General features: G+C 32.4%; 3 protein-coding genes across 4 annotated transcripts in view; 2 read left to right on the forward strand and 1 right to left on the reverse strand.

The window, feature by feature from the left end:
• Positions 1–1,576, forward strand: part of LOC134704816 (coadhesin-like) — a 28,082-nt gene extending 26,506 nt beyond the window's left edge. The window contains exons 13-15 of the mRNA XM_063563631.1: positions 127–360; positions 977–1,106; positions 1,510–1,576. Of these exons, the coding sequence (XP_063419701.1) occupies positions 127–360; positions 977–1,106; positions 1,510–1,576 (431 nt within the window). The remainder of the gene's footprint in view (positions 1–126; positions 361–976; positions 1,107–1,509) is intronic.
• Positions 1,577–2,782: 1,206 nt separating this feature from the next.
• On the reverse strand, positions 2,783–9,976 carry LOC134707016 (uncharacterized). Its single transcript, XM_063566484.1, has 3 exons — positions 9,737–9,976; positions 4,379–4,577; positions 2,783–3,334 (listed from the first exon to the last, which is right to left on the reverse strand). The coding sequence occupies exons 1-3, from the start codon at positions 9,871–9,873 to the stop codon at positions 2,885–2,887; spliced, it is 786 nt and encodes a 261-aa protein (XP_063422554.1). The 5' UTR covers positions 9,874–9,976; the 3' UTR covers positions 2,783–2,884.
• Positions 9,977–10,675: 699 nt separating this feature from the next.
• Positions 10,676–16,946, forward strand: LOC134707023 (protein rolling stone-like). 2 transcript variants are annotated; one of them, XM_063566505.1, is made up of 3 exons: positions 10,676–10,824; positions 13,979–14,189; positions 16,801–16,946. In XM_063566505.1, exons 1-3 carry the CDS (start codon positions 10,741–10,743, stop codon positions 16,803–16,805), a joined length of 300 nt encoding a protein of 99 aa, XP_063422575.1. In that variant the 5' UTR covers positions 10,676–10,740; the 3' UTR covers positions 16,806–16,946. The 2 variants fall into 2 exon arrangements, with proteins under 2 accessions (XP_063422575.1, XP_063422567.1); XM_063566497.1 differs by lacking the exon at positions 16,801–16,946 and having other exon boundaries at positions 13,979–16,700.
• The last annotated feature ends 317 nt before the right edge of the window (positions 16,947–17,263 follow it).

The raw sequence follows: 17,263 nt of genomic DNA on the forward strand, positions 1-17,263 counted from the left end.
TTGTGTTTTGTGTACTGTTGTTTGTCTGTCTTTTTCTATTTTAGCCACGGCGTTGTCAGTTTATTTTCGATTTATGTCCCTCTGGTACCATTTGCCCCTCTTTTAAGTAATTATGTTTCATTTAAGATGAAGGAGTATCGTGTCAATTTCACGGACAACATCTTTCACATCCAACTGATTGTCACAAGTTTTATCAGTGTGTTGGCACTACACCAAACGAGATGTCGTGCAGTAATGGTTTAGCTTGGAATGAAGTAATTGGAAACTGTGACCATGCAGTAAATGTAGAACTTTGTAATGTAAATAATCCAGATGATGGCGCTGCTGATGCGGAAGATGATACAAATGAGTCAGTGATAGGTAATACATATGTATGGATATATTTTCTGTATTAGATTTTGGAACATTCAAATGCAATAAAGAAAATTAATTTTGGTCAGATAACAACTTAATTTTCAAACAGCTACCTTCTTTGCTTAAATTTCAAACAGTTGCCTGCCGACTCCGCATTTTTAAAACCAGAAATATGAGAACAGATTTATTGATATTCATTTGCATACTGTCGATTTATGTTTTGTTTGATTTTCATGGAACGACAATAGGAAAGGACCAAACTACATTCTGGCAAGAATCTACCAGAGAATTCAATTTAACTGACAAACAATTCAAAAACTTAGGGCTCTTTTACATTTCAAACATGTCCTTTACAGCCAAAATGAAAAATGTTCATAAAAAAGAAACAAATTTCAATTTTTTTTCAATTTTTTTTTTAAATCTTCCACATATAAAGTTTATCTCAGTCAATCTAAAGTTTATAGTTCTGTATTATTTTAGACTAAATCAATTATCAGTTATGAATCATTTCACAAACAGAAACTTTTAACAAATCCAAAAAATCCTGAATTTCAGTCAGGTAGACAGCATGAGCAATCAGCATTATATAACTGAATTTTGATACATATTTTCCCATCCACAGAGGAGTTTGTCTGTGGAGGACATACCGGTTACTTTGCTGATCCTAAAGAGTGCACCAAATACTACTGGTGTGTAGCTGGACAGAAATACCACATGCCGTGTGCTGCAGGAACTCATTTTGAAAATGGAGGGTGTGTCGCAGGAACATGCTAATGAGTTTAGTATAGTTACATTTATTATTTTTGTGTAGTTTAAACACCATAATTCAAATATTCTGTATGAAGACATTAGAATTTTTTTAAGGAAGTCTTTTTTTATACATGGATACCACAAAAATAAATTCCAAACAGGGAAGTCAATAAAACCTGACAAAGAGAAACGCTCGAATACATCAGCAAACGGAAACCTTGTAAAACAACTGTTATATTCATTACTTGGTAAAATAATTTCTGATGAAAAGAGATAGCTAGCTGGTAATGTAAGCGCATATTAACAAACAATATTTACAATGATTTTTGAATACTAAACGAAGGCTTTGATTAGATTCGGTAGCATGTTTGAGGACAATAAAATATGATGACTTTTACTTTTCAGGTCAGATAAAACAACGACAAGATATTGTGTAGGAGGATACGAACAGGACGATGCATCTGTTTTATGACTATTCTATTGTTAATTATTTATTTTTTATTTTATATTTTTGTATTATAATTATCTTCTTCAATATTATAATCATTAAATAAGTACTTGCAATTTGTTGATCAAATAGTCTTGTCATTTAAAACTGTATTTTTTTAACAAATATCGTAACACACTATCAGTAGAAGCCATAATAAAACAACTGAAGTAACAACAATTAGAAGAGAGAAGATCCAAAGCAAGGATGTGTATGATGTACAAAATCACCAATGGTCTAGTCAACATAGATAATAAGATGCAACATCTAGGCTAATTCCAATTAACAGAGCATCAAGAACAACTCGTACTGGATGTTACCAGGTTCCTCTTTGTAGAACAGACATAAAGAAAATGTCATCCTACATCAAATCAACTACTAGACTGAAAGTTTTGGCCAAAAATGCAACAACAAAAAAAAAAAAAAAAAAAAAAAACTGTTATTGTTCCATGTTCTTTTCGTCCAACCTTTGATGAATAGTTTCATTGGCAATCATACTTTATACAGACATCGTTGTTATTTGTTTCATTGACAATGATACCAAATAGAATCATATTCAAAACAGTGTGGTCCTGGCCATTGATTGACGACCTAAATTATCCCATTGACTGGGACAGATTATGTGAACGTTTGTCGGTAACAATCACGGCTCACTGTACTTGTTAAAGACACTGAATCTGTGGGGTCACCAAAGGTTCTCAACACCTAAAAATAGCAATTCGAAAAACGAATCCGGAATAATACGATGTGTTGATTTATATCAATGATATAAATCAGTTATTCCTGAATAGTTTTCGAATTATTATATTATTAAAGGCGTTAAGAACCTTTGGTGACCCCACAGTTTAAATCCTATAATAAGTAAGAAGTGAGCAATGGTCGTTACAGACAAAGGTTCACCTAATATGTCCCAGTCAATGGAATAATTCAGGTCGTCAATCAATGGCCAGGACCACACTGTTTTGAATATGATTCTATATGTTGTTTGCTTGAACTTTGTCCGCTATCAAGAAACTTTTCATTTGTATCTTGTTTTTGAAGATATTTTCGATCTCAACACGAATCATTTTATGTATTGTGTGTCATATTAGATTGTAAAATTAAAGTAAAACTGATCATTCTTCGATGATCATCGATCAAATTGTGTTGCAGTACTTTGAGACTGCAAAAAAAAAAGGTCAACTTTATAGCAATAAAATATTTAATAAATCTTCGTCGGTATAATAAATGTAGATAAACAAAAAAGTCTTTTCTAAATATCGTCGGTAAATGTTTATAAAAACGTAAATCTCTCTACAGCATCGATAACGGGTAAAAATGGCCATTCATCGAATGATCGGTCCTTGTCGTTCTCACGGATAAAATCGCTGGGTCTATATCGGTTAAATCGCTCGCGTAATTTGGTGGGTAATTGTTCACGTTGTCTTGCGTCGGATACCCCACAGGAAGGAAAAGACGCGAAGCCCACGTTGTCTGCATACTATTATCGGAAACTGTATTCCTGTTGGGATCTACATTGTTCTGGTTACCAGCATTTTGTCTCTTTGTTGCTGCTGCCGTTGCTGCTGCCGTTGCTGCTCTGCTTATCGCTTTACATCGTAGTTCATCGATTTGTGTTCGTGCATCATTCACGACCGACTTCCGTTTATCTACTGCTGTGAAAATTCCATCCAAATTTTTCTGTATTTCGTTTATTCTGTTTTCAAAACATGCTTCGGAATCTGTATTAGTTGCTGCATCAACCTGGCATGATAATGTTTAAAAAATAATTAACTGTTAAATCCATGTTAATAACGTCGCGTTAACACAAAAGGATATAGCAAGACAATCATAATATATATTGAATTTTGTGTATTTTTGAGTGCGATTTTCTAAAAATAAGTTATATTGAATACCGTCAATTTGCCTCATTTCAGCGTGTGTTTAGGATTTTAACACTGTAGTGAGATCTTTAAATATGATTTAATCGGTATCAGCATTAATATTGTTTTGATAAATTAAAACATAAATAAATATTTATGGTCCTACATCCAGTGGATATGATGTACTTATAGTTTGACATAGTCAGGCTGTTTCTGACGTCCTAGCAATAAATCCTTTGGATGTGTACCAATTAATGCTTAGTCTAGGAGAATATGATCTATGTGTTTATTGGTATTGATTTTGGACTAGTTTTCAGTAACTGCACGTACTCTTATGTCGATACTTTGTGTGTTTTGAATTTATATAAGTTGTTTCGTGCCAATCTTATGGTTTAAGCATTTTTTTGGTGGAAGTATCAAGTGCTCACACACATCTTTAACCCTACCACATCTGTATGTGCCTGACCCCAGTTTGGAGCTTGCAATGCAATAGTTGTCGTTTTTTGTTGTATGTTTTTCGTTTATTGTTTTGTTGTAAATCAGGTCGTTGTTTTGCATTTCAAATGTTTCAAATGCTTTTAATACCGTGATTCGTCAAAATATCCCTACCGTAATTCGGCATAAGTCTCAAATAATTATCGTAAGCGTTATTTTGGGGGAAAAAATAACTGTGATTTGTCAAGATTTTATCCCCTACAAAAAAGGATACATTTTATAGTCATGCACCAAAATTTAACGTCATTTTGCCATTTCTGTACCCCCATTGCGACCCTCAGTCGTGGAGTACTGCGTGTAATTTCTTGTGCTTAGATGGTAAAGGTGCACAACGAAATAAACGCGTTATTTCATGACGGTATCTCAACTTGAAGCCGGATTGATGATATTCGATTGTTTTAGGTAAAGGAAAAGACTGATGATCAATTACCTTAAACGATGTCTTTAACTGCAATATGGTCTCAACAATGGACGACAAAACATAATTCACGTGTACTCCATTCTTCATGCGCTGGATGTCTGAAATCGGCACTTTTAGACGACAATTCGGACAATCTATAGATAGGTCTACTCCTCCCTTTGTTGTGTTTACATTGTTCACCTTGTGTTTTCCTATTTCCTGGATACATCTGTCAAATTTAGAGAAATGTTATACATGCAGACATATTGTGATTGTACAAAAAAATAGCAGCATCATACTAGCTCTTAAAAGCGACATCAGATCAAGTATACTTCCCAAAATGAAAAATGATAAAAAAAAAATCATTATTGTTGTTTGGGAGGGGGGAGTGGGTGGTTTCCCTCACAAGGAAATCTCAATTTAACAAACATAAAATTGTATGGCCAATGATATTAAAGTACCTCTACATGAATACGTGAGCTATATGAATAAAAGGGGACACATACAAAAAACAAGAGTGCACACGATGAAATGTCTTTAACCGAGAAATCTAAAAATTGACCACTGAACCATGAAAATTAGGTTAAGGTGAGATGACCCATGTCAGTCACTTATGTACAACTAACAATTCTTCCATACAACAAATATAGTTGATCTATTGTTTAAAGTTTTGAAATAAAGGACCAAAACACAAAAACTTAACACTGAGCAATGAACCATGAAAATGAGGTCAAGGTCAAATTCAATCTGAGCGACTGACATATAGATCATAAAATATTTGCATGCACCAAATATAGTTGACTTATTAAATATAGTATAAGATAAAAAGACCTATATGTATGGTGCAAATTTTTCTCATTGCTAAAACCAGTGGTATCCAAAGTATTAAATCCAGAACAAAGTAAAAAAGACTAACAGTTGAAAAACTATCCAGATGTTGTGAAATTCAATTAACAAAAATACCATCATTAGCGAATGGCTATCTACATATAATACATTGTAATATTTACAATGAACCAGTTAATAATTAGAAAACAGAACCTACAATGTACATGTATAGCTGCTGATTTTTTTATTTTTTTTTTAAAAATATAATGGATGAATGATTGACTGTTTTACAATAAAACCAAGATAACTCAGTGAAGCTAGTTATGAACATTTAAAGAGTTTGTGTTGACTGCAACAAACATCTAGAATAAGGAATAGTAATCTTGCTGCATGTGTCAACATCCATTTAATTAGAAATTGATCCAAAAGCTAAATGTTTCAGAAAATAGAAGACCTGGATACTACATGTACAAACATTGTTAATACATGTCATTTGTAGAGCAGGATCTGCTTACCCATCCAGAGCACATGAGATCACTCAGTCTTTAGTTGTCTATGTTGTTTCTAGTGTACTTTTATTTGTCTGCCTGTCTTTTTCAGTTTTAGTCATGGAATTGTAAGTTTATTTTCGATTTATGAGTTTCCTGTTCATCTGGTATCTTAAGCCCCAATATTACAATTTATCTGTTTTAATATGATTATCTTGAACCTCTTTTTTTTTATAGTGTAGTGAGTAACTATATAGCTACTCGATGAAATGTTTGCTATGTTGATCTTCTATTATAAGTTATATGCTAACGATTTTTGTATGTGTGCAACGATATGGACATAATATCAATCTAACAGTTCTCATTTGACCACGTTATCATTGATAATTCACAAAGTTCAGTTTCCTAGATCAAGTCAGTATCTCAGATATGATAGCAAATTATATTATTTGTGCTATTTGTAAGGTGAACATATCTGTCTGGCAGGTATAATATAAACAAACACCTGTCATTAATCAATAATTCAACATAATTTGAGGTCCTCTGATGTTCAGTACTTCAGTACTTTGATTTTTGTAACGTGCCCTCCATTTTTGATTTTCGATTAAAACTCAAGTAATAAATTACAAAATTACCTGTCAGTTCAACGTTATTTGGTTTATACCTGAAGATGTCCATAAATCATTCAGCTATGTCGTATTATGATCTTGACAATTTTATTTCAACAACCAATGATAATATATCAGTTTTATTTAAGAATTGAATGCCTCTTTTTGTAAATTTATTGGGGTGTAAGTACATTTCTGCACTTCATTCTAAAAATGAACGCACGGTCAACGCTTTCACAATCCTATACAGTTACAAAAAGAAGCATTCAATACTTATAATTACGTTTTTTAGCTAGGATCATGAAAACACGATTTTTATCCAGTTTTATTTAATTTACCTGTGCACTTCATTGTGGGACCTCGTGTGATCATGCATGATAAATTTTATTGTCTAATGCAATTGTTTACCGTAAATAACATGTGATGTGCAGTTAGCCAATCAGAATAACGTATTATAATGAAACTTACATCTAATTAAGAAATAATTCCTTCGTGTCATGCTCTATGCTCATTTTAACATGGGTAGGCATTATATTTGACCACATTTTTACACTGAGCGCTATGACACGAAGGAATTATTTCGATTCTAAGGGAGCTACCATTTGATTTTTTATGGAGGGCTAGGATGAAATTTGAAAAAAATAGGCAGGACAGGAGTTTTGAGTGAAAAAAAAGTCAGGATGAGGCACTTGCAAAAAAAAAGTCAGGATGACAATTTATGTAAAAAAGTCAGGATAAACTAAAAAAAAAGCAGGACCGGATAGAGTGAAAAATAAAAAGGCAGGACAGAGATTACAACTAAAAAAAGTGCAGGACAACATTTTTCATCCTAGCCCCCCATAAAAATCAAATGGTAGCTCCCTAATAGGACAAATACAGTATTTTTATAGGTCGAAGCGTACGAAAATACCGTAAAAATGTTTGGCTTTTCCCGTATCCTCCCCGAGAAGTCTGTGCATTACATTTCATATTTGATAAGTTTACAAACTACGAGCAGGGTAAATATATGTTGTTTTATAAAAATATATAATAAAAGTTTATGCTTGCTGCTTATATGTATAGATTTAAAAGGATAACGATTGAAATAACGTTAATATACACAGTAAGTTTGTGCGCATGTGTCAAACATATTTTTTATGCTCATTAGAACACGGCTTTGTTTACAAAGCATAATAAGGACGTCATATTATAATGTAATTATATAGAAATATTGATTTACAATTTGGTTTGTGTTTCATTTTTTTGCAGATGTAAATTTATTAAGCTTAGAACGGAAAAGATTCAAATAGCTATCAAAGGTACCAGGATTATAATTAAGTACGACAGACGCGCGTTTCGTCTACATTAGACTCATCAAAATATTTATAAAGTCAAACAAGAGCATTGAGGATTCAAAATTCCAAAAAGTTGTGCCAAATACGGCTAAAGTAATCTATGCCTGGGATAAGAAAATTAACTCATAACAATATTTGTAACACTAACTTACAACAACATTTGTAAAACGTGAGACTATAAACACTGTCTTTAACCATGGCAGATGGGAGATTTGGGGAATCATCAATGGGTGGGTAAAGAATTGGAGAGTAAAACGTATACATATTTGGCAATTGAGGTTTGAAAGTGACAATTTGATTCCGATTTTAAATACTACTACATTGTATTTGTCTTTATAATTGAAAGGTTGATATACAGAAAAAAATATAGATAACATTTTAATTATCCGTGACAAAACAACATTTGGTTGAAGGAATCGTATGTACAATCAAAGACATATCAAGACATATGTCTTTGATTGTACATACGATTCCTTCAACAAAATGTTGTTTTGTCACGGATAATTATAATGTTATCCTTATTTGGCATGCATACGGTAGATGTTTTAGAGGTGTCTCGTCTCGTTGGCACTCATAATGTAACAACAAAAATGTTCCGACGCGACATTTGTTCCGCCGGAACAAATCTCATAGGAAATATGTTCTACCGGAACTTATATCACAGTAAATATGTTCCAGCACTTTAAAATTTGTTCCGGAGCTATTTTATTAACCAAATGTGATATAAGTTCCGGAATAAAAATCACAGCTCCGTGAGTTTTGTTCCAGTTTTAAATTTAAAAAAAAGTGAAATAAGTTCCTCTAATATTAGTTTTTAACGGAGGTATTTTATAGAAATCAATGAATATGTTCTGCTCGAACCTATTTTACAGTAAATAAGCACCTTTAACATATTGCCCATGGAAATATTTTCTTGTTACACTTAAAAATTATATTGCAAGATGGATGCTGTACTGTGCTTGCATGGGGTACGTTTTCAATAGAAGGCATGACTCTAGGATGAAGATAAGAAATAAAAGCGATGATAATGTATAATAATTTGTATCATTTATGTGGTATTCAACCTCCTTGTTTCCTGTTGATCTGTCATGTTTCATACATGTACTTAGCTAAAGCCATGGCACTGTTTTAAAAGAGTGTGCATGTCTTTGGTTTCTTTATGTCTTTTAATATAATTAATTAGTCACTTAGTCCTTTTCAAAATAGTACAAATGTTCATCTTTAACTATAATACTTTTTTTTGGAATGACTTTTATTAATATTTCTTATTCTACAAACTAATCCGGCTTTCCTGGTTCATAAGTGTTATTTTTTAGTATTATTAATTGAGTATTTTATTAAACTTTTGCTTTACTCCACAGCATCCAAATTGGATGTTTACACATTTTATTTATTACATCATCAATATAATATATGTTTTTTTTATATAATGACTTTAAAATCACTGATGACAAGTACTCAGTATATAAGATAACTTGTTTAACCAGTGGAATATATTTCACAGACGAGGAACTTATTTTACCAGGTGAGGAACACATCTCTCAAATCCAGAACTTATTTCACCAGGTAAGGAACGAATCTCACAAACCCAGAACTTTTTTTCACTAGGAAAGGAACAAATTACACCAACCCATTACTTATTTCACTAGGTAAAGTGGTGAACTTCTTTCATAGAGATGGAACAAATTATATAGAAATTGTCTGTGAAAAAAATTCTCCCCAGGAACATATTTTGGCTCACAATAACACCTCTTCTTATATCTGTTCTGATGATTTTGAGGTATTTGACAACTAACTACAACCAGAGAGGTCTGGAGTGAGTATAGTTTCTGATCACATTCTAAATCAAAAATGTTCCTCTACATATGTACTTTTAAATAATGTAACCTATATGTTCTCAATTTGTTTGCTTGCTATGATTTATGAGATATCATCAAGCATATTGGTTTTTGCATGTTTTATTGTACTTCAACTTAAGGGGATTTAAAAGAAAAGGTTTAGATTTATTCTTTATTGTTAAAGTGTGATGTTAAAATCTAAATATTTTGCCACACTATCAATACATCCAAACCAACACTTTTGATTCTTAGTAAAAGGGGAATAATATGTATTTTTGTTATAGTTACTTACTTGAGACAGAATGTATGACCGCAAGGCAAAACTGTCGGTAGGTTGTAATATTCCCAACATATTCCACATTTCAGCAAATTTACTATATCTTGATTCAGAGTTACCGGAGCTACGTTCGGACGGAGTGAGGGATCCATTACCGCAATCGAAACAACGCGACTGAAAAAAAAATGCCGTCCGAACAAAACGTCCTTTGTTATGAGTTGGCAACTATCAGCGTCATAGGAGCTCTAAGCGACGCAACAAACCCGGATGTTATGCAAGATACCCAACAAGCAAGCTTACGTTTCTAAAAAAAATGATGGCGAAAACCATTCAAAAACTTTAACTATACATAAAATCAAATTTGAGAATGGAGATTAGTAATGTGTCAAAGAGACAAAAACCCGACAAAAGAGTAGACAAACCACCATTTTCGTTGTCAGTTATTTTCGAGCTATGAGTTTGAATGTCACTCTGCTATCTTTCAAGCCTCTTTTAAACTATGTGCAGATAAGTAGAAAAAAAATTTACGAGCCTGCAATTCATAATTTGAGGATACTATACAAAGAAGAAATAAAAAGAAAGGAGATATTCTATTAAATTCAAGTCTTGCTCCTCATCGCGATATAAATAGTTGTGATTTAAAGCATTCATCAATCAATCAATCAATCGATTCCGTATAGAACCCTTTTTAAGGAATAAATTTACCTCAAAACTATCGGAAATATCAGTGTAATGCCATATCTGACAGAGCATAAATTGAATTTCATTGTCGATTTGTACTTGTGTTTGAAATGGATCTAAGACAACTTTAGATTAATAATTTTGTTTTATTAAAACAGTAACTACGTATGCCAGAAAGGTTAAAATTCGGATCAAAAGTTGTGAAGACATGTATGGTTTCGCAATCAGGTTAATTTATCATAATGTGTGTCATGCGTCAGTGTTACGATAAGGTGCAGATATAGTATACCTGACTTTCTTTCTCTCGTTACTACAGAAATTTAACTTAGGCTAACACGATGTGTGATATTTTTAAAGCGGAATTTAAGCTTAAAAATTTCAGGTTTCCATGTTCAAAGCCCGAGGCTTTATATACATGCCAGGTATGTGCTGATTTTTCACTTTTAACTTTTTCTTCCTATTTTGTGAGGTATTATTCACCCACGTAGTAGATATAATTGTTGTACGAATTTCGTCATTTTGTCATTGCTTAATATATTTGTGCGGTTTGAAAGATGGAATGGGGACAAAATATGTTTTTAAGAAAAAAAAGTATTAGTTCGTTGTAGGATTATATGTTGCCAGTTTATTTTCGTTGAGATGTTTTGGTCTTTTGCTTTTTGCTTAACCTTTTCGCCTTTAATATATTTTTTTTTATAAAATGGTAGTTTTGTAAACACTTGTTTTAAATTGCTTAAAGAAACTCACACAGTTAATATTACAGTGAATATTGATTTAGTATTTTTGTTTGTTTGTGGTTTCTGCTATTTTGTTTTGTTTTGTTTTGTTTTGCTGTTTTATTGACGTAATCGGGATCAAATCATGGTTTTCCATTTTTAAATCATATAACTGATTTGTGTGTTTAATTTTAAATTTGTATTTTCATGTATTAGGTTAAAAAAATGCAAACTGAATTCAATCGATTCTGATAGTAATAACAAATATCTTCCGAAAATATATTGATTAATACTACACGATAAAGGTTTTGCTTATATGCTGACCTATATATTTTTAAATTGTTTATGTCTTTTCTTTTGGTATTGGGTAATATTTGTCTGACTGGCAATAATACTACATATCCTTATTATCAAATTCCTTCACGGGCTGTTGTATTATATATCTGTTTGCTACCATATTATTTTGTTCTACTACTGAATCTCATTCTTTTAACATTGTGCGGAAACCACATACTTGTGAAACATTTTCTTTTCCGGAAAAGATACTGATGTGTGAGTGTGCAAATAATATAGTGTGAATTATCAAAACGAAAACAGTGCTGAAAGTGGTGTAAAACACCAATCAATCAAATCAGAAAGCAAATCGAAAACATTTTCTCTAACTGGCTTTCTCTTGTAGTTGTGTATTTGTTTTAACAACCGAAATTTTCCACATGTCATGGCATTCCTTAAACGGAACCGCAGCTTTTAGAGCTTTAAATAGACTATGTGGAAGGATTGTCCGTTCAAGAATGTCATTCATTAATCGTATAGACCAAACCCCTTCTTTCTCATTAAGAAGAGAGTTAAAGCGCAAACCTGGTTCCTCTGTAAACTCTTTTGCTTAACTAATGGTTAGTCGTGAAAAGGGTTTTATCATTTTTTTTAACTTAGCAAAATATGGCAAATCTTCGTAAGTGAAAGTACGAAAGAAAAACACGGAAAAAGTGGCGGGAAAAGATGGGGTATGGGGACTGAAAGTTTTTTTGTTTTTGTTGTTGTTGTTTCTGGTGCTTCCTAAACGGGGAACTTAATTCAAATAGTTTGTCAAATCCTTTTACGAGTCGTTTAATAAAAATTACCTTTTTAATGAACATTGGCTATTTTACCTCTTCAGGAGCAACCGAGTTCAACCTTGGTGGTCAGTGCTGTGTTGTGGTTGGTTGCACTTTTTAATGACTATTTTTTCACATAGCGATGGTCTTCTGTAGTTATTTTACAGATTTTGAACGCGCCTTTATGTGTCAGAATTACAATCTATATTTGGGTACGACCAGGATTAATCGTGTTACTATTTGGGTGTAATAGATCACATTATTTATGACCATTTCGATTGTTAAATGTATATTTAAGGGCTTATGGAAAATTTGGTAGATGAGGTATAGGTAATTGTGTCAATAAACGACATAGATTTTTGTTTTAGTATCTCATAATGAAATAATTTGTCTGGCATTGAAAACAGCGCTAATATTGCGTTGTGTATATACTCAACATGCAGTACAATGCATTCTTTGAAAAAATGAATTCGACTTGTTACATAATAATGTCGAATGTTCTGGTTAGAATACGAGACAGACAATGCTTGAAATATGTCAGTCATACATATTACACTTTGAATAACAAAGAGGTAAACGGGTTTTTAAAGTACTATTTGCAATTGTCATTAAAAAATGTTATATGATAATAAATCAAAAGCTATATTTATATTTTAAGATATTATTAATTTTGGTAGTTTGTTAAACAATACAAAAGCACGAAATTTATTGCATGTTTTTTTTTGTGTTGTACTTCTCATTAGGGTAATATATCATTATTTTATAGATGTAACCTGCCTCTACTTTAGCATTGTCTCACCTCGAATGAACTGAACTGATTCTTTTAAGAGATATGCACTGGTGTGCTAATGTTCTTTGCATGTTGTAATCAACTTACAAATTGTTTGAAGAGGTTTAATTCCCTTTAACATTTAAAAGGAATGCAATATGCAAATAAAAAACTCTCTTTTTGTTTAAAAACATACATGTACATGCATATCGTATCTCCTTAGCCAAACACCATTATTTTAAACTACGTAATATAGATTCTCTTCTTAAAGTGTTTGACACAGTATGATGAATTTGCTTTTTTATGTTAAACTGTGAAGTATGAGTGTTTGTATAAGAATCTGTTATATCGGTTTTATATTTGCACATCCGTAAAACATTACATCGGTTGAGAATAACAGTATTTGAAGTTGGTTAGTCTCATTTTTCTACAGGGGAACACCCATAAACAGAATGGCTTTCTTGTGTAACGACATGAGAAAGTACTTTTTATTTTGAGAAAATGAAGTTTGTGTCCTTTTGATTTAAATATGTTCACTACTTTTAAAATTTACCATTTCTAAGAACAGATTTCCCGTTATAAGCATCTTTTCTGCATAAAAATGGATTCGTTCCTCAAATTATTAGCTTTCTTGTCTCATACTATCATGCACAAAACTTAAATGAAATCTGTTTATTTCACCTACCGTTATTTCACCTACTCCCAAAATTTCTTTTGGAATTGACGTTTTTGGAGAAAATAGAGCAATTATCATACCTTTGTGTGATTTTTCAAACGCACTACAGTATTCTAAACTGAAATTAAAATGTTGTATTTTGGCTATTCTGTTTATATTAATCACTCGTTCTTCAATGCCATTGAAAGTATCAAGACCCAAAACAGCATGTGACTCAAAGCAAATTTCATCACAATTCCATCATCTTGAAACATTATCATATGTATTGCTTGGAAAGAATAATAAACGTTTCATACTAATTTTTAATGTTTTATTTTGTAGTGGAAATGGCATCGAGCTATTTACTGGACGATTCGTGTTATAATGGCAGCATATGCTCTCGGAGCTGTAATGACAGTCTATGTGATGTCCGTCGGAGAAAAACATGTAGTTCTTGTGTATTTAACCATTTGGACATTCACATTGCTTACAATACATCTATGGATAGCAACAGTCATAACAATATTCTACAGACCAACTATGAATAAATCTGGTGAGAAAATGCATGGTGTTACAAATCCTGATTTTCTACCTTCAAGTGTTGAAAGTACTCTGTCACAAACAGCAGACTCGAACAGAAACAACATAGAAGAAGATAAAAGATATATTCCTTGGTTCCTAAAATTGTCATGGTTGCTTGGAGATGTCGTGTTATCGTTTGAAATTGTGGTTTCAATAATTTACTTTGTATTTTTATTTCCGGATAAGGAAAACAGGGGTGTGTTAATCAACGACATGAATATGCATGCCATGAATACAGTGTTTGTGTTGATTGATTTTTTTATAAGTGCAAGACCTGTTTATTTGCTGCATGTAATTTACCCAATTATATATGGAACTATCTATGCTATATTTAGTGCCATTTACTGGACACAAGACCACGTGAACAATGTACTATATTCTGTTCTAGACTGGAATAGTCCAGGTAATGCTGTTGGTCTGGTAGTGATTTTAGCTGTTGTCATTCTACCTTTGTTTCAACTTATATTTTTTGGATTGCATCGTTTGAAGTTGAAAATCTATTATCATTTATATAAGACGACATAGGTTTAAAACATTTGGTCTGTGAATTCTTTTCGGAGATTAGCCCAACCCTGTCGAATCTTTTCGAAGACATAATGTCGGTTTTCATTAGTACGAAAATCCGCTCAGTCCCTATTACTTCTTTTCTTCGAAGATCTGCCCTGTCCCTGTCGTTTCCTTGTTTAAAGAACATTTGCGTAGGTAGTCCCTGAAGGTTCGTTTTGAAGAGACGCCCAGTCCCAGTCGTTTATTTTCCAACATGTTCATAGTCTCCCATTTCTGTGGCAACTAGGAAACTTGTTTGAAAAAGTCATTTGCCACCACTACCATTTGTTAGTTTATAACATTGTCATCGATGATATGAAGCTTGTTCCTATAGTTCAATACTATTATACACTTTTGTCATCCCGGTGCCATGCATAGCTTTAGTAGTTTCAGTTTTGCTCATTGTTTCAGCTAATACGATGACATGGAGTTGTTCACATACTTGTTTTGTTGTCCTGCGAGGAATGCTGACTGCCAATAAGCCTGGTAACTATCTTTTTAGAACATCAGGACAAGGATTACAACAATTACAGTTCTCGTTTTAGATATTGTTGTTCGGTGTGAACCAAGGCTCCGTATATAAGGCCGTACTTTGACATATAATGGTTTACCTTTATAAATTGTTATTTGGATGGAGAGTTGTCTCATTGGCACTCACACCATATCTTCCTATATCTATAAATTGATTATATGCAAAAGCAAAATAAAGCGTAAGCTATTAAAGTATCATCTGATATATCGAACTACTTTAAGGTATAGACATATGGCATGTAGTTGTGTTTGTGCTCCGTAACGGTTGATTGAGTTTCGCCATTTGCAACTGTTTTAACAGTTTGTTCGTGTGCTGTGTTGTTGTGTCGTTGTCAAAGAATCAGAGAGGGTCAAGTGCTGACAGACATGTTTAACTCCGTGGCGCATGTCTTCTCCAAGTCGTGAGCAATTGGTCCAGTAGTTGTCTTTGGTTCATGTCGGTCATCTTTTATTTCGTAAAGTGTAACACATTTTGTTGTTAGTTTTCTCGTTTTCATGTCGGGGTTTTGCAGAGCTGACTAGACGACATGATGTATTTCTCATTGTTTTTTGTTTACTGTACAAGTACCATATATAGAATGTAAAGCTATTCGGAGATGGAGACTGAGGGAACATGGACTTATTGTTAACGATCTAAACAGGGCTTTAAGAATTACTGCACAAAATATACGTTGTCTCGTTTTGATAAGCAGGAAATTCACCAATGGTCAATAGCGTACATCATGAAACATTTATTTGGAAAATTATTACACAATATGTACCTAAAAGTCTTTATTCAGCCGGGAATAAAGAAGAAGTTAAAAGTAAGATACGAATATTTGTTGAACAGTCGAAAGTGAATAGTAACAAGACTTTATAGACGATGGAATAAGGACTTTCATCCTCAACAATGAATATATTGGTAACTCTGTTTACCATGCAACATCCGTAGTAAATTGTATAAATTTAGATAAAAATGTCGATATATGAAATCACCTTTACTACCCGCTAAATGGACCATTTTTTTCATTTTCTCATATTGTAGCATTTGGAGATGAGATACACTTTTTGGTTTATTGTGACATAACAGACCTATTGTAATCGATAAAACCCTTTGTCTACAAATTCAGTTATACACGTGTAGATTTGGGAAAATGTAAATGATTGCATACAGTTCGAGGTATCTAATTTGCGTATATCAATATGATGGCAAAATTGCGCTCTGTATTATTTACTGAAAAAATGTATGTGCGTAGATCAAATTCAGCAATTTCATGTTTTGCATTATTGTAGTCGATACTATTTAAGTAAACCAGATCATTATAGTGGTTGTAAATTCGTTTGTTATTCATTTATCGTATTTCTATTTACTCCATACTCAGTTTTGTTGCTTTGAATAATAATAATCAAATTCTTGAATTTTTTTTTAAATAACATAACTGTGCTATAAATATAATTAAGATTATACCTGGTTCCTAAGACTTCAGCATTAATTTCACCGGTATTTATATTTTCTTTTCTTTTAGATTGATTGAAATATGCTCCAGATTTGTATTGAAGCTACTAAGAACAGTCTATAAAATGTATATATAGTGTCCCGTAAGTCAACTTGGCTGGGTATTTGTCTTATTTATGTTACTGTACAATATATAATGTTTTTTACATAATTGTGCAAAACTTTTTAGACAAATATTTGACACTTTAATAAAAGAATTCATTATCATTGTTATTATATCTATATGATCATTTTGTTAGGCCAATGAGTGTTAAAAGAGGTCTAAAGTTTTGGACTTGTCCATCCTTCCAATTCCTCGTTTAAATGACTATTTGAGTTGACTGTTACATGAAATTTACGTAGTCGTATCTACACACTGTATAACAGTTTTGTGACCCCTTCGTCTCATAACACCCTAAAGAAAATAAATTAACTTTCTCAGAAATTAAACAATATATGTGCTTCATATTTTGGTATTTTTTTCGAATTACGTA

The sequence above is a fragment of the Mytilus trossulus genome, chromosome 1, assembly GCF_036588685.1.
Source record: "Mytilus trossulus isolate FHL-02 chromosome 1, PNRI_Mtr1.1.1.hap1, whole genome shotgun sequence".
Taxonomy (NCBI): domain Eukaryota; kingdom Metazoa; phylum Mollusca; class Bivalvia; order Mytilida; family Mytilidae; genus Mytilus; species Mytilus trossulus.